Raw genomic sequence first — 26277 nt, 5'->3', positions numbered from 1 at the left:
CTTATCCTGGAAGTAAATACTGAATCTCCAGTGTCTTTTGTGAGTTGAAAGTGAGATACCAAAATAATATTGAAAACATGCTGGGATGGACTTTGTGGGTTGGAAGACTGCTTAATATAAACATGGTGTTGTCATTAATGTGTAAGGACAGAAAGCTCTCCACATCTGATTTTCATGCATATTTTGTTGTAAAAGTGAATGTTAAAAAATATCTTAAAGTCTTTAAAAAACAAAAAAGAAAATGAAAAAGAAATCTAGTTCATGTTTTTTTGATTGGCTGCTTGGTTTCTAAAAATTGTATTAACTTTTAAGGCAATATCATGAATACTTGTGACTACCAATATAGCTTGCACTATTGAGCATGTATAGTTTCTTGCCAGAGAAGGAAACTGTGGTATGTATAGTTTCTTGCCAGAGAAGGAAACTGTGGTATGAGTAAGGGTAGATCTGATTTCCGTATAGATCCTCTTACCTTTTATGGAGTTCAACACAGCAAAAGAAGGGTACACTGACTTGGGGTGATAGGGATGGGTTCTTTCTTTGACTAGAGGACAGCATGTAACTGTGGAAGCACTCTGAAAAAAACTTGGAGTATTACACTTTAGCAGAAAACCCAATACCCCAAACTAAATGCCACTCCACATATCTAATTCTTCAGATGTTAACATTGGAAATACAAAAATAAATAGATGGCAGTATGTATTCTAAAACAAAGCCATAGTATAGAGTCTGTAAAGTTTGTATGTAAAGGTAAAAACATAAAGTATGTACATAAGGTAGATATTCTCCATTTGAACTAAAGAAATCAACAGTAGGATACATATTTTAATGAATCTTTGGTAGAGATGGAAAATCAAGAAGATATTTATTATAGGAGAGACTTTTTTAACCCTCCCTTGATAAAACATTGACTATTAACAGGCTTTCCTATATTCAACTTTATATAGATTCGCTAATTAAAACATTCAACTCATAGGCTTACAGGGTATCATTCTGTGTGAATTAGAGGTTAGTATTATTACAAATTTATATTGTGGTAGCACCTGGAGATCATTCAATGTTATTGTGACAGACGCTGCAAGTATGATATATAATTGTCTAAAGGAGCTACAGTCTCAGAATCTTTTCCTTGCACAGTTCTAAAAAAGGTTTATACCATTTCAGATAATGTTTGTGTATTTTCATTGTAATCTAGAATTCTCAAAGTGTACACAGATCTTAATCATCCCAATTCCATTAAGTCTTGAAGGCTCTTCCATCGGCTTCTTTGGCCTTTAGACGATGCCCATATCCACTTTGTTGGTTTTTTCCTTCATTGGGGTTGGTTTTGTCATGGTAACAAAAAAAGTGGTCGCCAGAGGTAGTAAAATGCTTGATGGCAATTTCTGTGTGTGAGTAAGACTGAGGAGGAAGGCTCATTCCTTTGTTTTGGGTAACAGTACCCCTACAGCTAAACCTGCCAATACAAAGGAGGACTATTAGTCATCTTGTTATAACAGTGCATGAAAAAAGAACAAACACATGATAGTGCAGTTAGATGCAGAGTAAAAACAAGTATAGTAATGTTCCCCCTCCACAATAAAAAACAGTTATTTTTGGACAGCTTTGCTTCTTTTGCATCTGTGATGGTGTATACACTAGTGATACGTTTTTCAGCATTGACAGCAAAATTCTAAGCCTCTAAGGGTCTTCAGCAAAATAACTAAAGAATATTAAAGTACACACAGACATTGTACACATAGAAATCCCATTGTCTGACAAATTTAATTACTAAAATTAAAATTCCCAAACAAGAGAGCAGTTGCTAAAATGACACAAAATTTGAGCTTTTTCTGAAAGTGATGGGATATATCTTGAAGTAAGGTAAGGGCATACACATTTCAGAGTTGTCATCACTTGAGGAAGTAGGTCATCCTTGTGTTGTCATATTCCGTATTTCATCTGTTCATAATTGAGTGGAATATTCAGACATCCCAACCCTATTAAAATTAAGGACCTGACATGATAATTCCTGACACATGGGAGAAACACTGATTCCTCTGTACTTTTCTGGTAATCTGCTGGAGTATTTACAGCTCTCTTCCTTTAACACTTGGTGTGGGAGAAAAAGAAGGGATCGACAACAAACCAGCTGACAAAGTTCCATGAGAGCTATCTTTTCTTTCTGGAGCCAAAGCAAAATCTTAGGGCATTAGGAATAACTTGCTGATTGTTCTACCACTCTGTAAAATAGACCTTTTTATTTAAAATTTTAGATTTTAGGGGGTATTCTTTGAAACCTTCTGACTGAATAAAATGTTACAGTTTCTGGTGCCAGTATATCAGTTTTTAGCACATTCACAGAATCACATAATGGTTGCAGTTGAAAGGGACCTGTGGAGGTCATCAGGCTTTGTTTGACAGGATAATAACAAGGTAGAGAAGGATTTCTTGGGATGTACCAACACTATAGAAACATAGGTGGACTGTTTGGCACCTTTTTGAGCTCTTATGCTGTTGTTATCAGTCTGGCATCCAAGATGTGTTTATTCGGAAATTCAGAGTCCCTGAAAGCTTGTGTTAGTGAGCAAATACAAACTTGAATGGAAGACATTAAGGATAAGGAAAAACAAAAAGGAGGGGAAGATCCAAATAGTGGTTGTGCATAGTCACCGCATTCAAGATAAAGGCTCCAGAGCAGATTTTGGGGGGTAACGATGCGCCCAGTGTACTGGTCAATGCTATTTCATTGCCATTGTGCATTCTCCGATACCTTTTTTCTTTTCTTATTTTTTGCAGTTTCTTCCAGCTCAAAAATCAAGGTGATATTCACTAGGTCAGCTGTAGACGTGAGTAACTGGTCTAATCAGCTACACTCTTGCCCTATAGTCAGTGGACACAAACAGGCACTTTTAAAGTGCCAGTCTTTTTATCTAATGTCTTATGACAGATGAGATTAACTGCCTTCTAAATGTTCCTGGTTTTCTCCATTGAAGGTAAAAGTTACCAACCACAGTTATAAATGTCTGCACAATACACATCCACAGTTTAGTGGAAATCCTGCTTTCTCGACTGCTCAGGTAGTGCCTAAGTGTTTTGAACAATGCTAAGCTACAAATAAGATTTAACAGCCTAAAGAATAAGTGTTCAGTTAGACCACACTGAATAATAATACAGTAATTCCAATAAACTTGAATTTATGTGATTTGAATATGTCTTCTAACAGTCTGGAATGTTTCTTTCTCCCTCTAAAAGCATGACATATATTGCCATTAAGAGATGCTGGAAGATACTTAAAGCAACTGAAGGCAAAAAAAATCAAGAAGTAATTTTTAAGGTATTTAATGACAGTTTTATTCCAAAATGTTTTATTCTAAAGGTGGCAAGCTAAAACAGCCTTCAGAAATTTAAGATTTCTTTTATTAGAACCACTTTATTTCCTTCAGTAATTATTAGAATTCCCATAATCTAAGACAGAAGGTTGTGGACTGCAGCCATAGAATAAAATAGATTTTACTTTTATTGCTGCCCATCAGACACCAAGTAAAAAAAGTAAAGTGCCTTACAGCAGCATGCAGAAATGGCAACTCATCAAGCAGACTGTATGTTAAGGTATCACAGTTCAGAACAAATACCAGCACTGTCAGTGGCAATGTCTTTTAACAGGCAAAGGTTAAGTATAATTTTTTTGGCATTTTTTTGTTCTAGATTTCTGTTGCACTTCAAAGTTGACATATAGAGTAGTAAGCTTGATTCTATTCTTATTTTGATATTGGTTGTATCTTCCAACACACTGACCAAAGTCTTTTGAGGCTTTTGTGTATATACCATAATTGAGCTGCATAAGCCTGGATAGCAATCATTGTCTTCAATAGCTATGCGCAGCAGTAGCCAGGAAGCGTATAGCAAATATTTCTCCTGAAGCATGCAGGAAAAATAGGTAAGAGTCTCTCACTTGTTTTTGCTATATTGGCTTCCCAGTGGCAACAGAAATAAATATATAAAATCCATTTTTTGTCATGTCAGTTTTTGTGACTTTTAACATATACACCAACAATTCACATAAGTAGTGGTAACTGGGTATGTACACAACTCTGCAATGAAAACAGCTGAAAATAACTTATTTTATTTCATAGTTTTGAAGGCTTGAAAGTAAGCTTATCAATTAATGACAATAATCTGAGATGCTGAGATAACTTGGTCTTCCTCAATCACATATTGAAAGCCTTTATTTGAGAAAGAGAAAAAAGCTGGTCATCTTTTTGCATTGTTCAGATAACAGTCTCAGCTTGATTGTAACTTCAAACAAACAAAAAAAGGCATTCTCAAACTAAAAAAGTAATCCTTTCCTCCTTCTGTTGACAAACTTCTTTATTCTGCAGGAATTTTTGCTGGTTTTTGGTTTAAGTTGACGCTTTACATTTACCTGAACCAGCTTTTGTGGATTTCTGTGATCTCTCTTTGGTGGCTGAAAGATAACTTGACATTTAAAGTCGGCTAAATGCTATGAGTCTATTTAATGCTAATAATACAATGCATCCTCCTCATGAGTACTATTACAGGAATGTGGTTTGTAAAACTGGTAGGATTTCATGAATCATTGCGTGATTTTGTTGGCAATCACATCATATATTGAAATCAGCTGCATTTCTCCGTACCACCACTCCTATTGTATCGTACTCCAAACTGCAAATCACTAATGGCAAGGAAGGTCTTCTAGTTTCAAACCTAAATTTATCCATGGACAATTTATATCCGTTTGGTTTGCAGCCAGTATACCTTTCCTCCTATATGTCATACTTGTGGGATTCATTTCCCTAGGTTAAACTATCCTTATTCTTCTAACCTCCAAAATCAGCCATCTGACTAAGCATTTGTTTGCATGTCCTTGCTCCACTTGGGGTGAAATAAAAAAATATGTTTAAGATCCTAAGTGACATTTTAGACAAAATTTATGCGTATAAATTCAGGAGAATCATCCTGGAAAACTGCCTGTGACCTCCACAGGCACACAGTATCCATGAAAACCTTTCTATATTTTCCTAATTCCGGACACCATAGAGGCTCAACTGTGGACCCTGTCTGCCAAGCTGGCTACTTAGGCAGTTACCTCCTGCCTAACACTCTTTGGATAGAGAATAGTATGGGTTTTTTATATTTTATTTTTGTATTTTTTTCTCCTGTCAGATCTACAGTCTGATTTGGTGATAGGTATGTCCCTCTATCATTCTGTGCGGTGGTGGTGGTAACTTTTTTACGTGTAAGTCTAGCAATTTGAATGTTTCCCCTAAAGGTAGAAGATCTGAGTCCTCAGTCTGTGTGGGATTTGAATTTGTAGTTCGCACATCACAAAGAAATGCTCGGGCCACCATTCTCATTCTAGGTGGGAATGTAAACTTCCCTCTCTACGTCGTTTTGTTTAGGCAATGTCTACCATATGCAGAGGGACTCAGCAAGAAGGATGTACAGACTTTAGGAGTACAGAGCAATTATTTGTTGACGAATACACACAGCAGACAGATATGTCTGAAAAACTGTTAATATTAATATACCTACCACCTCAGTGAGGCCCTTGAATAGTGTTTGCTGGCCAGGCAATCGTCAGTCAGGTTAGGAAGCGTCAACTTCTCCTGCTCCTTGGAACAGACCAACCTTGACTGTCGCTGTTGCTGAGTTGCTGCCATCCACTTGTGTGTATTTTTCTTTTGGTTTTATACCTCTTCATGTCAGTATTTTTCTTCTTGAATTCTTCTCCCAATGACACTCCGTGGTTTTGTTCTTCTTTTTTTTTTTTTTATTTTATTTTCTTACATCACCTGGCTTTCTCTCAAACACCTTCTCACATCTTAACAGCCTTTTTCTCAGTAAAACTGAGTTGAGGACCCACAGCTGTGCTGCACCAACCTAGGCCTTGCATCGCAGACATCTGAACCTCTGGGCCGAGGGTTTCAAGAGTTCCTTTTCTCCTTCTGTTTGCAAAAAGGACCATTCTGTACAAGCAGGACAGGGACCTCACAAGAGGAAGAGTGGCTCCAGCCTCATGTTACAATGTATCTCTCCACGGCAGGAGGGTGTGAAGGCTTCCAAAGCCTGAATACATATCTACTTTAAAGTAACTAAAACTTAAGAAAAGTAACTAAAACTTAAGAAGAATGTAGGGTAGTTTCCCTCTATAGGAGATGTGTTTTCCCTACCTGGCATCATCTTGACTCATCTCCACTAATTTGACTAATCATTTAGCAGTGGCACAGGTTCAGTTATTGTTCTGCACTCCAGGTATGCTCAACGTGTAATAGTTTCATTTTTACCTGTAGAGTAAGTGATATTCTCCAAGAAAAAAACACAAGGTTTATCTGACACAGTCTTCCTCCAATAAACCCATATTGCCTTCTAGTATATGGCCCTTTTTTTAATTACAAGGATCAATTCAACTTTCTTTCAAATTATTTTCTAAAACTTTGTAAACATTTGAATTGGACTAGCACAGCTGTAGTTACCAGGAACACTTCTACACATTAAATAAAAGTGGATGTAAGTTGAATGTGGGTAAACTGTGTGTCGCTCAGTTTGGGTAGATTATGTATGTCTCATAGCTGCTTGATTTGGCTTTCTTATGCCAATATAATTTAATGAATACTATTAAACTATGATCATGCATTTCCACATCCAATATGATGATTTCTATTCTGTGTGCTGATTTCCTGTTGGCATTTGCTTGTGTTCAATCTCACTATTATAAAAATTTGAGATTAAAGCACATATTATGTGGACCATACCTTTAACTCTGAAGCAATCTTAACTGCACTGTGGGTATCTTTTTATCTGCAAGGATACCAAATACTTTGTTACTTTTTTTAAATTTCCTTTGCAGAATTTGACTTAGCTCAATTTTTGGAAATCCTTTCCTCATCCTTGCTTTTTCTGATCTTCAAGATCTTTGCTATGCTCATCAGATTGCTTTTCCTCTGGTGGGCTATTTGGTTACTTTTTCTATTATTTCAATAAGATGCTTATTCATTTGAGATCTTGGAAATATGCTGTACAAGTTTGTGAAAATAAAACCCAAATCAATTAAAAATAAACATCCAAGGTAAAACTGTCTTAGTCTCAGAACAACTAGTTTATATTAGTATTTATGCCAGAGATGTCTTACTTTTACATGTATGTTTGTGTTTTCTAAGAAACATACTCAAATCTATGCTTAGTGAAAAAGATGGCAAATTTGAGTAATAAGAAAAATATTTTAGTGACTGCCTGCATTGCTCCTCCCCCTGTTTTGTTTATGAGGTAATTAAGGAGAAAAAGCTTGCTTTTCTTTAATAGATATATTCAGTTTTTTATAATTAGCATATGGTTTTGGATAAAGATTCTGTTTTGTAATGTGATTATTTTAGATAATGAAATCAGAAGGATTTTAATTTTTCAGAGATTTATTTCTTAATGCTTTTTTGTCATTCCTATGTTGGTTTTATGATCTTGTTTTACTGAGAGCAGTGAGGAGGAAGAATTAGGAAGGGATAAATACATGCTCTAACCATGACAAAGGAAGTAGTTGGTTGGTATCTAAATGAAACTAAAGCATTTGCCTTCTGAAGTAACTTAGAGATGTTTTATGGGAAGAAGCATTTGTTTTCATCTTCACAAATATATTAAGTACTTTGAGTTACTTTCAGTTAGAGAAAAACTCTAGTTTACCAATTAGCATTTGCCAGGAGTGGGTAACGAATTTATCAACATACTGCAATAAAAAATCCTTGACTGGCAGGGAGATGAAATAGTTGACCTATTATTTTCAACTGAAATTATCTAACATTGTAGTATGCGAATACAAAAGCAAAGGAACTGAAATGCCTGAGCTCTTGTATGACAACTGAAAAATAGACATTCACAATGAATGTTAGATGTGTGCCCTTTTCATGATGACATTTGTTTATTATGAAACTGAATGAGGAGAACATTGTGACACAACTACTTTGTTCTGTCCAGCAATATGGGATTGTAAAGATTGCTGAAAACACAGGGAGAGAGCTATGGATTCAGAATATTAAAGCGCACTAGTATCACTTGTGATGCCAATAATAGTGTCTACTGCCAATTGAGGAACCAAAGGGTGTAGAGAATTCTGTAAAGAGCTAAGAAGATTTATCTAGTGAAGACTGATGAAAGAAGATGATGTCCATTTCCCAAATCCTAATAAATTTGGGTTGACAGGCTAACTCAAAAGATAGCCTTAGGGAAAAGCTTGCATTTAGGGCATGAGGTTAACTGAGGAAAAGACAAGTGTAAAACTGAGGCATATGACTTCATGGTACAAAACTTGATTTTACAGAAAGCCATTCTGACAGAGACTGAGGAACTAGAGGGCTGGTGATATATGAAGATTTTTGTAGGCTGTTTTGTGATCAAATATCCACATGATTATAAAAACTTAGATTGGAATTTAAGAGACAGCTTGGGAGAAGTATTTGCCATGTCTATGTAGCAACACTAAAGAATAAAGTGGTAAATAGATGCAGATATAACAACAGTCCAAGAGGGCAATGGCAAGGTTCATTAAATCACTGGGTATCTGGACAATTCCAGGTCGTTTCACTAGCATCACTTACATCATTATGGCAGGGAGGCAAGATTGGGACTTCCATCTCTTGACAAGATTTAGTGCAATTTGCCAGTTCACTCATCATCACCTTCCTTTGCTCATGTTAATTGTCATTATTTTCCTTTTTAAGGGACTTGTTCTACTATGTGCTCCACACAAAGCACAGTCCTTGAGTTGAGGAACTTTACTCCAGGGAAAAGAGACTGAATAGGGACAGTGAGCAAAGCTGAGAGGAAACAGTGGCTTGGGTAACTGTTTTGGTTTTTAAATACTTAATACTATTACTAAAGTTGCTAAAGTTATTATAGGCAGTCCAAAGAATTGAGTCTGTGAAGGTTTTAAATGAGGGAAGGGAAGTGACTGATGAATCTGAGAAAGAGCAAGTGTATGAGCAGTGAGTAGGCTGCAGCTGAGGAGGTACTAAATGGGATCTACATAACCAGCAGAGCTAGGAGTAGTAATAAGAGCCAAATGTAGATGTATAGAAAAGAAACAAACATAGACACCCTAGAAACTGGATATATTATAAGGAAATAAATGGAAATTGTGACAAACAAATGGTACTGTGAAAAGAACACATGCATTTAATGTATAAAGTAACATGTTCTTTAAGAATATCTGTATAGCATGTATGTGAAATTCAGCAAACTCTCAAACCATGGATTATTTCATGGTAGAAGCCACTAATTATTATTTTTATGAACTTAAAGACGGTTAAGGATAGATTCTGAGAAGCTTAATATCATTTACGTATTGTCTTATTCCCATGCCCCATACTGACAGAAGCTATATTAGCACAAATAATAATGGTATTATTTCTGCTTACACTGTGAAATGAGTATTTGTCAGGCTGATTGGAGAAGGGAAAACCTGCCCCCATTTTAGTGGGTTTAAAAGCTTTTCAGCCCTCCAATAAATTTAATAAAAAAATTGATCTATTATAATTATCTAGTCAACTTTGTGTAGTGGTATTTACAATCTCTATGAGAAAAGAATCAAGGATACTATGAAATTGGGTCTTTTTTCTGTAGTTTATGCTAATTGTTACCTAGTGTATTTAGTCACAGACTCCTGTTAATACTAACATAATGATTTTCTGTGGGCCAAATTTGTTTTCTGGTGTATTACTTCTATTTTAAGTTTATAAAAGACAGTTCACAACATACTTATGGCTTCCAATATTGTTTTCTAGGAAAAAAATGTTGCTGCCCATAAGAAGGGAGGAAGCTATAGTAAAAATTCCAGATAAATCCCTCTAACAGAAAAATTTGCAAGAAAACTAAGTTATATTTCACACATTCTTCAAAAAAAGAAGTTACTTTTATTTGTATTTCTTAATTAGTGCTTCCCAGACAAATGATGTGTAGTTGGAGCACTTTTAAGTCCTATGGAGGAGATAATCTTCCCTGGAGGATTATGTTTTAATGCTTTTTTCCACAGAAAAACTAAACATAAATTATATTTAATAGTCTGATGCAGAGCCACATTCAGTTTCGAGTTGCAAAGGGTATAGTAACTATTAGGGGCTTCATTGCTTTTGGATGCAGCTGATTCAGTCAATAAACTGCATTTATTGGGACAATATTGACAAATAGTTTTAATAAACATTTATTTGTGTCAATTACTAGGACTCACTAGTTTTGTCATTTTGTATGAAAGTAGAATAATAAACACACAAGGCAATTGTTAGATGACCTGAATGATAATGGATGAATTCTTGCATTTCTTGTGCCTGAAACAAAATTTGTCAGACAGAGAAAATTATTTTATACATTAAATAGCCTCTCTGTAGTTGCATTTCAACAAAATTAGCCCACATGAGCTTTTCTTACTAAATTTTGTTTCACATGCAATTGTCATTTCGTTTGCAATTCTTGTAATTTATATTTCACTTATTAGCTTAATCAGCTATTTTTTCAAAGGGGCAGCATCATAGTAATGATTCAATTATTTTAAAAATGATTAAAACCCAAGAAAATCGTAAAGCCATTTAACAATGGGATTTAGATCTGAAGTATGGAGATAGACTTCATAAATTGGGGTTTTGGTAGATTTTAGATAATTCCAGAAAGTGTCTGAAACCAGCTTATCTCAAAATGTCTTAATTTCTAAAGACATCAAAAATCATAGTATCCTGGACATACCTACTGTGCACAGAAACTTTACTAGGCACCAATGCGCTCAGAAATATCCTGGTTGGGATGCGAGAGCTGAGCACATAAGCTCCATTGTTAGAGATGAATAGAGAGATGCCTCGCTTCTGGTTAACTATCTTGAAAACCATTTGTGGTCCTATCATGACCAACCCTTATCACGCTGTGAGAAATGCCACATCAATGACAATATGCTGGCATCACCAAGTGTTAAGTACTCGTGGCAGGAAAACCTGCCAGTGCATTTGTTGAAGTCAGGCACCTCTTTACACTGAAAAAGTCAAGTTACATGGAGTCAGAAGGAGAGCAGGGAGTCTGGTGCTTACACCCCTGTCATTTGGGCATTCTTTGCTGGCAGGGGCAGAGCAGGAGTTCCAGTCTCTGCTTTTGGTGTTACCTCATTTATTACTGTATTACTTGTTAATATAAAATGCGTTAATATTTCTGGAGTTGCACACTTCTGCCAGATACCCTTTCTTCTGATTAAATGCCACATCTTCTGGACAACTGACTATATACCATTGGATATTCTGAAATATTCAACGGTACATAACTGATCAGTCATCCGTACTATTCCAATATTATCAGCAGTGTTACCTATATAATTACTAATAGAACAATTTTGCTCTGGTTTTCATGTGCTTCATATTCAGTAGGTCACTAAGTTCTCTAAATCAGAGAAATACAATAACTGAATTGCTGAGACCTTCCATCGTCACAGTAAAAGGAGTTAAAACCAAGCAAAGATTTTAATGTACAGCATAGACCTCATCCTCCAATGAAGGTCATTTTGCTCTAGTGAAGTAGAGCTTCATTATCTATTCTAGTATCCAGAATATTCTGGGCTTTTTCTTTCCTTTTAGTACTTTTCTGTGTTTAAAATTTTCTTTCGCTGTTCTGAAGAAACTATACGCCAAATCCCACTGGAAACAGTCTGATTACTCCTCTCATGTAGTAGCTAGGCAACTGGCAACAAGATCTTTTGCACAGATATAAGCATTTGTCCTTTTTGTCTGATTTTCTGGGAAGAAGAGTAAAAGGAGCCAGTGTGCAGCAGAGATTTAGCAGTAAAGAGAGCAGACAGGTAATCTTCCTTTTGTGTTACAGCCATATTAAATTTATACACTGATATACATACACAAATTCAAGAGGGGAAGGTAACTTCTGAAGAGAAACACAAAGAGTCATGAGTCACAGTTGGTCCCCTTTTACTCAGATTTACAAAATTAGAGGGAACTATTGATAGATTATAGAGGCTTTAGAAAACAATAGATGTTAGAAATATATAAGCAAACTTTGTACATAAAAGTCATCAATACTTTGGAACAATGTAATTGCTGTTAGTTTTCACAGTATATTTTTATGTTCGTTCAGCTTGGCTTTCTGGAAGCTTTCGTGCTTCATTTCTGTTAGAAAGGTGTTATGGATCTTCTTGGAAGAGCAGCAAACAAAGAAAATAACTTTTCAGTATGCATAGCATTCAGATTAAAAGTATTCAACTGTATCAGCTGAAAATGCCGTATGATTTTACTTTTAAGTTTTCAAATAAGTAACTTCATGTGTTTGTTGCATCACAGGTACAGGAATGGCTGTGCTTAAACTGCCAGACCCAAAGGGCAATGTCAGGACAACTTGGGGATATGGGCAAGGTGCCACTTCCGAAAACAGGCCCTTCACAACCAGTATCCAAACCACCTGCTACTCCTCAAAAACAGCCTATGCCTGCTGTCTCACATTCTCCTCAGAAGACTTCCACACCGCCTACTCCAGCAGCAGCAAAACCGAAAGAAGAACCAGGCGTTCAGAAGGAAGTTCCAAAACTTCAGCAGGGGAGACTGGAAAAAACATTGTCAGCTGATAAAATTCAACAAGGAATTCAAAAAGAAGACGCTAAACTTCAGCAGGGAAAACTTGTCAAGACATCCTCAGCTGATAAAATCCAACGTGTTTCTCAGAAGGAAGACCCAAGACTTCAGCAAACAAAACTGACAAAGACAGCCTCATCTGATAAAATTTTGCATGGAGTTCAGAAGGAGGATGCAAAATTTCGGGAGGCAAAACTGGCAAAAACATCCTCAGCTGATAAAATTTTGCATGGAGTTCAGAAGGAAGACATAAAACTTCAAGAGGCAAAATTGGCAAAGATACCCTCAGCTGACAAAATTTTACATGGAATTCAGAAAGAAGACCCAAAACTCCAACAGATGAAAATGGCAAAGGCACTATCAGCTGACAAAATCCAACCTGCAGCTCAGAAGGAAGATGCACAACTTCAGGAGGTCAAATTGTCAAAGGCAGTTTCAGTTGATAAAATCCAACATGGAATTCAGAAAGAAGATCCAAAACTTCAACATGAGAAAATCATGAAAACTTCATCAGTGGAGAAAATCCAACAGGAAGTTCAAAAAGAAGAATCAAAACCTCAGCAAGGGAAACCATCAAAGACACTTTCAGCAGATAAAATTCCTGCAACAATAAGTTCAGACCAAAAGAAACCCCTAAGCACATTGGAAGAGGATAAAAAAACTGTGCTCCCAGAAAAGCGCACACCACATCCAGAGGACAAAAAAGAACAAATTACAGCTGAGACTAAAGACCATGTTGCTGAACAGAAAGCAGAAGCTGAAGCATCTTATAAGGGAGTGCAAGCTAAGAAGCAAGAGGATGTTAAGAAAGAGGGTTTGACAACTGGGATTTCACAAATGGTTTTGAAAGCTGAAAAAGCTCAGGAAGAAGAAATTACTGTTCAAACAGCACCTTTGCCAGGAACTGACCATGTGGAAGCAGTGAAAGAAAAAATAGTAAGTGACTTCCTGCCTCCCACCCCCCTTCTCCCTTGCTACAATTTAGAATCTGATCCTGACAGACCCTCTCCTTTATGTCTTCCTGCTCTTTATTGTTATTCTCTATACGGGATGATTCTAAATGATAAAAACAATGACTCCCGTTGAGTGAAAGTTTCACCAGTTAGTCCTATGATCTACATGCAACTTTTCAATACTTCTTGCATGATTTTCAGTCTCAAGCAGTTAAGCATTTGGAACTAAGACAAAGTTCCCATTTAATCATTTTTCCAGTATTTCTGATTTATTTACCTGCTTCTGTAGACTCTCCAGACTTTGGAGTTTAATTGTTGAAATTGGATTGTTTTCATAGTTCTTAATCCCAAAAGGGAATAATTTGTGATGGTAAGGTGTTCAGTGTTCTGCAATACCAAAATATAATAAACATTTGAGGAATACTTTGTGATGCCTGAACATGGTATGTTAAAGTATGCAACCTTTACATCTTTTTACTATTTCGTTTGCTTATCTCATATGGACAAGTACTTTTAGGTAGGGTTCTTGGTGGGCTCTCAAGTCAGATGAATGGATGAGTTTATGATAGTATGTACTAAAGGTCTGCATTTCTTAAATAAATGCATTTGCTGGCTGTGAAGTCACCAACATCAGCTGAAGTGAGTAATGTACACAATTTGTTGAGAAATGAAAAATGATGTTTTTTATATCAGCACCGCAAATTAGGTGCTGATTATTATGTTACGAAAGTAGGAGTAGGTTTAGGAAAAGTGTTTAACCTTTGCCAAAATTATGTTTACAAATAATCCCAGTCAAAAAGGTCAAGGGGTTTTTTTGTTGTTTTTTTTTCCTTGTGATAACCAAGATATTTGGACAGAAACATACTCTGATTCAGAAACTGTGCTGTGGAAAATACTACTATTTTTATAAACCAAGTTTCTTGCCTGAAATATATCTCCCATCAGATGTTGTGTTTCCACCTCTTGATGGTATCAAGAGGTATGGTGTCCCCTGATCGTACCGAGGGAATCTCTGAATTATGCTCAGAGAGAGTAACATAGCCAGAAATCCTCCCTTCTGGAAGAAACAAGAAGGAGATCTAAGAAAATCCTATATCAATTTGATTATCTCATATCAAACATAAGACACTATTTCAGGACTTTCCAAGAAGAGTAAGCTTAATTTTGTTAACAAAATGTCACTTCTGGGGATTTTTTTTTAATTCATATCAGAAAACTTAAGAAGTAGACTTAGAATTTTGTTACTATTGTTAAAAATTTGTTTTTCTTTCCATTGTAAAACATTTGTAAGGGAAAATTTTCTTCATGTTAGTCTCAGTCTTTTCTGGTCATTTTTATGTTCTATAACAAGGTTAAAGCATATTATATTCTGGACAAATGTAAGATACATATATTGGATTTCCATCTCTGATAGTGACAGATTTTAATTGTAGATTAATTAGTGATGTCTAATGTGGCGCACACATATATTTGACTCTTATTTCACTTATATTTTACTTCCTCCCACTGCCTTCTAACTCAAATCAGGACTTCTTGAGTTAATACCATAAATAGGGATTACGTCTTTTGCTCTTGTTATCAGACTTTGAAGCACACTTGGCTAAAGTTTGTAAAGCAGAAGTTTCATGAATAAAAAAACCCAAAACATGCATATCTACTTGTAAGTATTTTTAAAATTAGAAGACTCTGAAATATGAACCAGAATTGAATGAATGAAAAAGGAATAGCTATTTTACACAAAAAGACTTTTTTTTTCCTTTTGCCCCCCTTTTTTGCTCCTTGGAAAAATCCTTTGCTCCTTGGAAAAATCCTAAAAAAAAAAAAAAAAAAAAAAAAAAAGCAGCTCAAATTGTTCAGAATTAAAAATAAATCTGGTGCCTCACCTAACTTGTACTTCATAAAAATACCTCTGATTTTTTTAAAATTTTTATTTATTGAAGTATTTCAGTGTTCTCCATGCTGTACATCAAACACTGCTAGATACAGTTCTTCCCAAGAGAGCATGTGACATGACCAAAGTCTTTTTTTCACTCTCTGAACTTTTTTTTTAGATAATGTAGATATCTAGTTCTTCTATAAACAGAATGACCTTTTAAAAATCCTTTGCAAAATAAAATTTCTGTTCTGTGCAACAGAACGTAATCTTGCTAGCTAGAAATAATTTAAAAAACCAACAAGACTTTTTTTTTTTAATCACAGTTTTCTTTTAGTAGAGTTCTGACTGAATTTGATAACCAATAGGACTTTTTCAAGCATTAAATTTTATATTTTCAAATAAGAATATTAAAAGTGAGGAAGTGTAAGAATAAATAATACTTCTAAAGCAAAAACTTCTAATGCAAAGTAGTTGTATGATGTATTGACATTGATACTGTAGAAATGCCACTAAAATAGTACAAATACATCCTACATTAGATTATTTTTGCCATTAGTTAGAGGTTGTATTTGCTGGTTTTAAACAGTCTTATCCAGCCTGCAGCTTTTATAAATCTCTTTGTTCCTCATGTCTCAAGAAGATCCTCCCATCAATGTGTGTATTAGAGCTAAATTTGTCCAGTATTAAAAACTCACAGTAGGCAAACTTTCAGAAAAAAATGGCATTCAACTACTCAGAAAGGCCCAGTAATTCAACATGTACCAAAGTAATTCGTACTTTACAAGAAAAAAGTGGGTTTTTTTTCTTATTGATTAAAATATATTTTTCATTCTCCAAGACTTGTTGAATATATATATATGATCCTTAACAACATTGTTTCTGCAATATTTTGTTATTGATCTAAAAATCTTATGTTTATGGTAAGTTTACAAGTTTGACAATGATGCTGTCTTTGTGTATGTGATGGTCAACCCTGTAGAAAATAAATTACCAGTCATTTAAGAACAGATGTAGCTAATGACAATATTCTAATTCTCAGACTGCAGGAAATAGGGAAAAAACCACAAAGACCAAATATTTATTGTAAGTTACATGCATATGATCTCAAAACATGATGTGCAGGATAATTTTTGCATGACATATCACAGACAACTACACATACAAAAATGAAAGAAAATATATTCATATTGTGGTAGCCTTAAAAAGAAAGTTGGATTTTCTCATCACATTTATTTCTAGTGATAAAAGAAGTCCCTCCTTATTGTAGATCTTTTTCTTCTCCTAACTGTACAAAGAGCAGTCTTTCCCATATTCAGTTTCCTATTATTCATAGCAGTGATGTTATGGCATACACTGAGGTTCAACAACAGGGCGGGCAATAGCAATATTCATTGCCATCTCCTCTGGTTTGGTCATTGAGTAGGTACTACACATTGGACTCACAGATAGTGGCACCATCACAAATTACAAGCAGAATGGCTAAAGTTGTTCCATGACCAGGTGTTGTCTGCGCATTTCTGAGATTAACTGTTTAGTTGACGCCTTCTGTCTCTGCTTTACAAGTCACTGTATCATTCATCTCCCTGTGGAGAACCAAGATCTGACAAATTCACTTTCACTAGATGGACGCAGTCTGTCCATCAACTCTAGGAGACCTTCTGAGCTTGGACAATGTTTGGATTTTCTAGTAGCTCATCTAAATTGATCACAGTGTGTTTGGTTGGGTATGTCTTTATAAGTATGACCATATTGGAAATAAAATAAAAAATAACAATCAAATGCTGTAGGTGAAATTTTAGTGAGGGGCATGATATTTCTAGCAAGAAAAATCCTTTGGTTTTAATGAAATGTATACTTTTTTAAAACATAGCCCAATAAATTCCCCTGAACACTTTCTTCTTTAATAAAGGGAACAAAAATGTAAATATAACATACAAAACCTAAAAATTTTAACTATGCTTCATTGCTGACTTTTTATGAAGAGTATATATAATTCTGTCATTAAGGACTGGAGAATATCCAAGAGTACATTTTTCAGAATAGTAAGTGCTGAAGTGTTTAAGTGGTGATGACTTCCCAAAGTTGTTTGGTGTACTATAGGTTTTTCCACATTTATATATTAATCACAGCCTTATCATTAGAATTGTCCTTAGAAATACTTGTTTTCATATTTGGTTTTTAATTGCAATGGATTTTGCTCTGGTATCAGATATTTGGGTTTATCATATTGGGTACAATATTGGTAAGAAGAGATGTAGTTTATATTCAAGGTAGTATCTGATTTTGCAAAGCATATAATAAATCACTCCTGTGAAATGGAGATTATGTTATAAAATATTAATTAGTAGATTGCTGTAATATTAATATTAATATTAGTGTTTTAATGTAGGATTATGTGTGCAGTGATATGTTTATAGGCAAGAACAGGTACTTTAAATGTAAATAAAATAAAGAAAAAACCTGACTGGTTTTAAAAATGAAATAACTGACAATAACAAATATTTGGTTTATGATATTTTGGCATTAAATATAATTTTAGTGTGAATAAACATTTGAAAATACATGTAATTGATAGCAACTTTACATGAGTGTAAATGTACCTTTAAATTATAATTAACCGTTGTCATAATTTTCTTAATTTATTTATTCCACAGTATGTTTTTAACTCAGCATATTGCCAAGGAAGTTGATAAATTAAAGCTTTAAATAAATGGTTTGCTGTACTTCAGAAATCATTGACTTAGATTAGCAAAGTTGATAAATAGTACCTCGTATTACTGAGGGCCATAACAAATGCGAAGATCACATCATATTACTAAAATCAGGAGACTTTGGGATGCTTGTTCTCAAATTGCTAGTGGAGGTGGGGGCACTTTGTAAGATTGTCAGCTAAGACAACAGCTAAGATGACCTGTCATTTGGAGAGTGAGTTGTTTTGTTAGCCGAATGGTGAGGTACTTTCACTAAGTACAGGGCATTTCACAGTTGAGAGAAGCAGGAGGGAAACTCTGGTGTGGAAATACTTGCTGTAGGATATTCTTGGTATTTTTGTTACCTGAAGAAGAAGGTAGAGGTGCTTGTCATTCAGAATGGTGTAGAAGGATCTGGAAGCTAGGAGAGTGACTAAGGGTGTTTAATTAGGGATGAGAAGGAAAACGTTGGTTATGATGCTCGGTCAGGTATGCCTGCCTTGTTTGCTTCCTTATTTCCTTTGATCAGTAGCTGACCATCGTGCTTTTCTCCCTGCAATTACACTTCCCTACCAGCAGCTTACCTCTGCATTACAAATTTACTGAGAAACTTCTTTTTTATGAGGTGCTCAGAAAATGTTTGTACAGTGCCGACTGCAGATGGCGGGACATTCCAAATTGCATTAAATCATGCTTCAATACTCCATGTATTCTGTTGCATGTTACAATGTGTAACACTTAAATCAACAAAATGAAACCATAGGTCCAAAACTTGAGAAGATTGACATATTGCTAGACAATCTTGAAAAGATTAAATGGGCAAAGAAAGGAGCAGACCCTAGAAATACTGCAGGCTGACATTTGGCAAGCTGTATTACTTTGTATCTAGAACTATGTAGGCAGTTCTGAAACATCAGTAATTAAAATCTTCAATTAAATTAATCCCCAAACAACTTGTCCCAAGCATATGTGAACAAATGATAGATTATCATTAGTAAGTATTCTGAAAACAATGAAATACAGTAATTTTTTATATTGAAAAATAGAAGATCATCTTACAATTTATAAGATCAGTTGCCAGTGTTGACAGCCATGCAAAGCATAGTTAGATTCAATGCAAAAACTCAAAATTTGAGGAACTTTTTGTATTATTTCAATAGCTTTGAATAACAAAATTAGTGTTCAGTCTTTTATGGTTTAATATAATTCTTCTTGGCATCATAATTTTTCATCTGTGACATTAACCCATCTTTTAGAAAAAAAAAATCACATGTATTTAATTGCCTGGAGACATTAAGAATTTATATATAAATATATACACACACGTATGTATTTATTTTTTTAGGAAAAGGAGGATGACAAATCAGACACATCAAGCTCTCAGCAACAGAAAAGTCCACAAGGTCTGAGTGACACCGGGTATTCTTCTGATGGGATATCAAGTTCACTTGGTGAAATTCCAAGTCATATCCCCAGTGATGAAAAGGATTTACTCAGAGAATCTAATAAGAAAGACACCGTTTCACAAGAAAGTCCACCAAGCCCCTCAGATCTAGCTAAATTGGAAAGTACTGTACTGTCTATTTTGGAAGCTCAGGCAAGTACACTTTCTGATGAAAAATCTGCAAAAAGCAAAGAGCTTTATGAAACTTACAGTGAACAGACAAAGGATCAACAGAAAACAAAGCCTTTGCCAGTCACTCCAGAATCTTACAGTTCAGATGAGGAAGACTTAGAAGCTATTCAAGAAGGTAAAGGAACCATTGTAGAAGATGGCAAAGGAAGTGCTTCCTCCCGGGCAGACTACAAGGAGGAAGATGAAGGAGATGACATATCGGCAAGGAGACAACGCTATGATTCTGTGGAAGACAGCAGTGAGAGTGAAAACTCTCCTGTCCCAAGGAGAAAAAGAAGAGCTAGTGTTGGGTCTTCAAGCAGTGATGAGTACAAACGAGATGACAGTCAGGGATCAGGTGATGAGGAAGACTTCATTAGAAAACAGATTATAGAGATGAGTGCTGATGAAGACGCCTCAGGTTCTGAAGATGATGAATTCATTAGAAGTCAACTGAAAGAGATCAATGTAACTGAAAGCCAAAAGAAAGAAGAAGTGAAAAGCAAAGCAAAAGGAACAACTGGAAAACATAGAAGAATGGCACGGAAAAGTAGTGCAGGCTATGATGAGGATGCAGGAAGAAGACATTCATGGCACGATGACGATGATGAGACTTTTGATGAAAGCCCAGAGCCAAAATACAGGGAAACTAAAAGTCAAGACAGTGAAGAACTTGCAGTAACTGGAGGAGGAGGCCTTCGACGTTTCAAAACAATAGAATTAAATAGTACAATAACAAACAAATACTCTGAAGCATCTGAACAACAGAAAGGTATTTTATATTTTGATGAAGAGCCTGAGCTAGAGATGGAGAGTCTTACAGATTCACCAGAAGATAGATCTAGAGGAGAAGGGTCTTCTAGTTTACATGCTTCTAGTTTCACACCAGGTACATCTCCTACTTCAGTGTCATCACTTGATGAAGACAGCGACAGCAGTCCTAGTCACAAAAAACTGGGAGGGGAGAGCAAACAACAGCGCAAAGCCAGGCATCGATCACATGGTCCTCTTCTTCCAACTATTGAAGATTCTTCAGAAGAAGAAGAACTAAGGGAAGAGGAAGAACTGCTAAAGGAACAAGAGAAACAGCGTGAATTAGAACAGCAACAAAGAAAAAGTTCTAGCAAAAAATCTAAAAAGGACAAGGATGAACTAAGAGCTCAGAGAAGAAGGGAACGTCCAAAGACTCCACCAAGTAATCTTTCTCCCATTGAAGATGCATCTCCAACAGAAGAATTACGACAGGCAGCAGAAATGGAAGAGCTGCACAGATCTTCCTGTTCTGAATATTCACCTAGTATTGAGTCAGATCCTGAAGGATTTGAAATCAGCCCAGAAAAAATAATAGAAGTACAAAAAGTTTACAAATTGCCTACTGCTGTCTCTCTATACTCACCAACAGATGAACAACCAGTTGGACTCCCAAAAGAAGAAAGTGGTCAAAAGACATTGAAAAGTGCTGAAGAGGTATATGAGGAGATGATGCATAAAACCCATAAGTCCAAGTCATTTCAAATTGCAAATGAAAAAGATGAAGTATTTGAAAAAGAATCTTTATATGGTGGAATGCTAATAGAGGATTATATTTATGAATCTTTAGTAGAGGATACTTACAATGGAACTATTGATACTAGTCTTGTAATGAGACAAGATGAGAGCAATGAATATATACAACAGAGAGAAAAAGAGAAAAAAATAAGAGCTTCGGAGCAGATCTATGAAGAACCACAGAAAATTTCTGATCTACAGAAAGACTACTATAGTGTTGAGACTTTACATTCTATTGTGCCTCAAGAAGATATTGTCTCTAGTTCTTACATTATCCCAGAAAGTCATGAAATAGTTGTATTAGACAGCACAGTAACTTCCACCACTGAGGAAAAGCAGTTGTTAGATGCAGAAGCTGCTTATGAAGAGCTTATGAAAAGACAGAGAATGCAGCTAACCCCCGGGTCCAGTCCAACACAACCGACTTCAGGTTTCGTTCCCGTATCTGATACAAAGGTATCTAGTGTTGGAGAAATAGTGGATAGTACATCTTTAACATCAAGCACTACTTCAGCAATCTCAGATGTATCACCTGTCAGTAGCACAGCGCTTTCTATTCCAGATGTTAAAATAACACAGCATTTTACAGCAGAGGAAATTGAAGATGAATACTTAACAGATTATGCCAGAGAAATTCAAGAAATAATTTCTCATGAAACGTCAATGTTGACATACTCTGAGACATCAGAAGGTGCTGCATCAGTTCTACCTTCTGATACAGCTTCCTTAACATCATCTACATCTTCAGTTTGTACCACAGATAGTTCATCACCTATAGACAGTGCAACCACAGGTTATGGAGATACAGCAGATGCTGTAAGTAAACTAGCAGATTCTGAAGGTGTCGGGATAATAACCCAAGTTCCCTTAGCATCTACAAAAGAGTACTCTGAAGTGAGCATGCCTTATGAATCTATTGCCGGAGCCACTAAAAAACCATCTATAGCATCAGATATGGAAAGTATGGATCAAGCTGCAGTTTGTTTGCCTGAAACTGCACCTTCAGTAGTGGCAACTACAGTTATAAAACCCAAGGAATATGCAGCTGATACCATTACCTTTGATACCTCCAAAGCAGAAAAAGAAGCAGCTAGAAAAATTAAAAGTACAGTAGAGGCTGGCATTGTCAAAATTCATCGTGAAGATTCACACAAAGAATTGGGTGTTGATATGGCAAGGATTAATTTGACTAGTGCTACATCTGAGCAACCACCTGTACCTATAGCATCAGTACCAGTTACAGAGCCTGCATCAGAAACATCTTCTGTACCTACTCCCAGTGTTGTAAGTAAGACCAGCATGGTCTTTGTGCCTTCCTCAGCTCCTGCTGTAACATCCAAAGTATTCTTGCTTTTTAGAAGCTCTTCTTTGGATTCTCCTGCACAACCTTCTCCACCCCCACCTCCTCCTCCTCCACCACCTCCTCCACCACCATTGCCTCCACCTATTTTACCCAAGCCAGCCATTTATCCCAAAAAGAAGTCACAGCTTAAGACTCCAGCAGCCACAGCTCCCACAGTGGTACCTTCAGTCACAAGTGTTCCAACACTAGAGTCCACAGCTGTATTAAAGAATCATGTGGTACCTACCACAAAAACATACACCCCAACACCACCTCCTGTACCACCCAAACCATCCTCCATTCCAGCTGGGCTTGTTTTCAGTCACAGGCCCACTGAAGTAACTAAACCTCCAATTGCTCCTAAACCAGCTGTTCCTCCGCTCCCAATAGCTGTTCATAAGCCAGCAGAAACGCAGCCCAAACCAATAGGTTTGTCATTGACTTCAAGTATGACTCTGAATTTGGTCTCTACAGCTGAATACAAAATAGCGTCTCCCACTTCCCCTTTGTCTCCACACTCTAACAAATCTTCACCAAGGTTGACAAAACCCTCACAGGAAACCTATGTTGTCATCACATTGCCATCTGAGCCTGGAACTCCCACAGAAGCTATAACTAGTCAGGCTGTTACCAGCTGGCCTTTAGAAGCACCTTCTAAAGAACAGATTCCCCAGTCTATGCAACCAATTTTTACTCCATCCATGAAAACTATGGAAATTCAAAGTATGGCAGATCAGAGTATGTATATTTCAGGTGCTTTGCAAGCTATTCCTGTCACAATACAATCAACTTTTGAAAAAATACCTAGTTCAAAATCAGAAGTAGTAACAACAGAGGTAACCAAGACCACAGTGTCTGTGGTTAAGGGCCCAGTGCCTGGTTTTGGTTTAGGTAGCGTCGCTATTACTATACCTCCAGAGCCACTACATACAGTAGATCAAGCCAGGTATAGAGAAAATGGAAGATTCCATCCTTTGGGTGATGTCATAGACCTTCGCACTTTAACTAAGATGGATATTGAAATGAGAGACAGCTGTATGGATCTGTCTGCTGTTTCCATGGACGTGAGAAGGCAAATGCCAGCAAGTGATACATGTGGGCGGCCAGTAAGTACTGTCCAGCCAGCTATAATAAATCTTAGCACTGCATGTGTTGCCGATCCTTCTCTGTCTGTAGTCACTGAGACAGTAACTGTAATGACCTGCACTGCCACTGTAAGCTACACTGCCAGTACAGACAGTCTTGTGGATCTGGGACATGCGATGACAATGCCGCTTCAGCTAACAACATCAAAACATTTTGAGCCTACGTACAGAGTAACAGGCAGCCAGGCATTCTCTGCAGGTAGAGATGAAGTGCCAATAAATTTATCCCTAGGTACTTCAACACATGCAGTGACATGGGCTACTACAAAGCCTGTTACTGTACCACCTGTTGGTGTTACAAATGGTTGGACTGATCTCTCCACTTCTCAAGAGCTGACGGAGAGTGGAGCAGTTGATCTCAGTACTACAAAATCCCACAGAACAGTAGTAACAATGGATGAAACTACTTCAGGTATCATAACAACAGTAATAGAAGATGATGAAAAGCCTGTGGATCTGACTGCAGGGAGAAGAGCTGTCTGCTGTGATATGGTTTATAAATTGCCATTTGGTAGGAGCTGTACAGCAAAGCAGCCGCCAACTACACTTCCTGAAGATCGCTTTGGTTACAGAGATGACCATTATCAGTATGATCGTTCAGGGTCATATGGCTACCGAGGAATGGGAGGTATGAAACCATCTATGTCTGACACAAATTTATCAGAAGCTGGACTGTTTGCGTACAAAAGCAAGAATAGCTTTGATTATCAAGTTGGGGCAACTGATGCAGCAGTAGATCTTACTTCTGGAAGAGTTACTACAGGTCAGTATGACACAGCAGCAGATCTTTCTTTGAAATATAATTTTGATGTTCCTCACCTCATTTCAGGATGATTTTTTTATTATTTTTGCCTTCCTTCTGTTGTTTTGTTTTCTTTTGGACAGTGTGACAAATTATTCTGGATTACATGTATTTTTCATTTCTTCATTTTACATATGTGTTTTGCACAGATGTGCCTGCATGTGCCTGCATGTTCAGAAATGCTGTTTCCTTCACATCTAAAGTAGATCATTAACCTGAAGATTTGCATGCAGTTTCCCTTTCCCATTTAATTCATCAAGATGGGATGACTTTCAGAATCCGCAAAGCAGCATTCTTTTGTGGGACTGGACTGTAACTTTGCCCTGTAATTTCAGGTGAGGTTATGGATTACTCAAGCAAGACTACTGGTCCTTATCCAGAGACTCGACAGGTGATTTCTGGCATCGGGCTCAGTACACCACAGTATTCCCAAGCAAGAATGGTATCATCTCTGAGTTCTCAGTTTGGTGTTGGAAGTGTTTTAAGATCATCCAATGGTGTTGTTTATTCTTCAGTAGCGACTCCAATCCCATCCACATTTGCCATCACTACACAACCCGGTTCTATTTTCAGTACAACTGCCAGAGATTTACCTACTCTCCAAACAATTGACTCAGTGCCCTCTTTATCAACTCTGCAACAGAATCAACCGCTCCCAAGATCATACAGTTTCTTGACAACAGTGGCAGCTGAAAAAGATAGTACAATTACTGCCATTGATATGGAGACAGGGTTACCGCCTCTTACTATAGAAACTATTACCACTGAGCCAACCAACTTGATACCTGCTTTAACTACAGCATCTGAAGTTTATACAGATGTAATTGAAGATGAGGTTGCCCTTCTCATTGCCCCTGAAGAAGGCAAACAGCAACAGCTTGATTTGGAGCGTGAACTTCTTGAGCTTGAGAAAATTAAGCAGCAGCGCTTTGCAGAAGAGCTGGAATGGGAACGTCAGGAAATTCAAAGATTTAGGGAACAAGAAAAGTTTATGGTGCAAAAAAAGCTTGAGGAGTTGCAATCCATGAAACATCATCTCTTATTTCAGCAAGAGGAGGAACGACAAGCTCAGTTTATGATGAGGCAAGAGACATTAGCCCAACAGCAGTTGCAGCTTGAACAATTCCAACAACTTCAACAACAGCTCCACCAACAGTTAGAGGAGCAAAAAATTCGTCAAATATATCAGTATGGTTATGACCCTTCAGGAACTGGCTCGCCACAAACTACCACAGATCAAACACTTTTGGAAGGACAGTATGCAACCACAGAAAATGGACAGTTTTGGCCTACTGATGATGCAACCACTACAGCTTCAGGAGTGCTGGGTATTGAAATTCCACAAAGCCAAACATGGTATACAGTTCAGTCTGATGGCATTACCCAATACATACCTAGGTCTGGTATCCTAAGCTCCGTTTCAGAAATGTCTCTTAAGGATATTGATGTTAGAGAGGAGAAGCAACTGAAAAAGAGAAGTTCTATGCCAAAATTACGTGGTCCATATGAGGAGCTTGAGGACACCCTGGAAGAAGAGCCCCGGTGCTTCAGAAAGATAGTGGACAGTGGAGTGCAAACTGATGATGAAGACGGAGCAGACAGAAGTTACACAAACAGGAGACGGAGAACTAAGAAGAGTGTTGATACGAGTGTTCAGACAGATGATGAAGATCAAGATGAATGGGATCTTTCCAGCAGATCCAGAAGGAA

At 36.8% G+C, this 26277-nt stretch overlaps 1 protein-coding gene across 1 annotated transcript in view; it reads left to right on the top strand.

The window, feature by feature from the left end:
* The window catches only part of PCLO (piccolo presynaptic cytomatrix protein), a 392271-nt gene that overhangs the window by 166089 nt on the left and 199905 nt on the right, over positions 1-26277 (top strand). Inside the window, 4 exon segments of the mRNA XM_009328362.1 lie at positions 12309-13532; positions 19461-24528; positions 24903-26274; positions 26276-26277. The exon segment at positions 26276-26277 is cut by the window's right edge and continues 632 nt beyond it. Coding sequence (XP_009326637.1) covers positions 12309-13532; positions 19461-24528; positions 24903-26274; positions 26276-26277 — 7666 coding nt within the window.

The sequence above is a fragment of the Pygoscelis adeliae genome, unplaced genomic scaffold (genome assembly GCF_000699105.1).
Source record: "Pygoscelis adeliae isolate BGI_AS28 unplaced genomic scaffold, ASM69910v1 Scaffold267, whole genome shotgun sequence".
In the NCBI taxonomy this organism is placed as follows: Eukaryota; Metazoa; Chordata; class Aves; order Sphenisciformes; family Spheniscidae; genus Pygoscelis; species Pygoscelis adeliae.
Note: the sequence above shows the minus strand (reverse complement) of the source record. Positions and strands in the feature narration are given on the sequence as shown.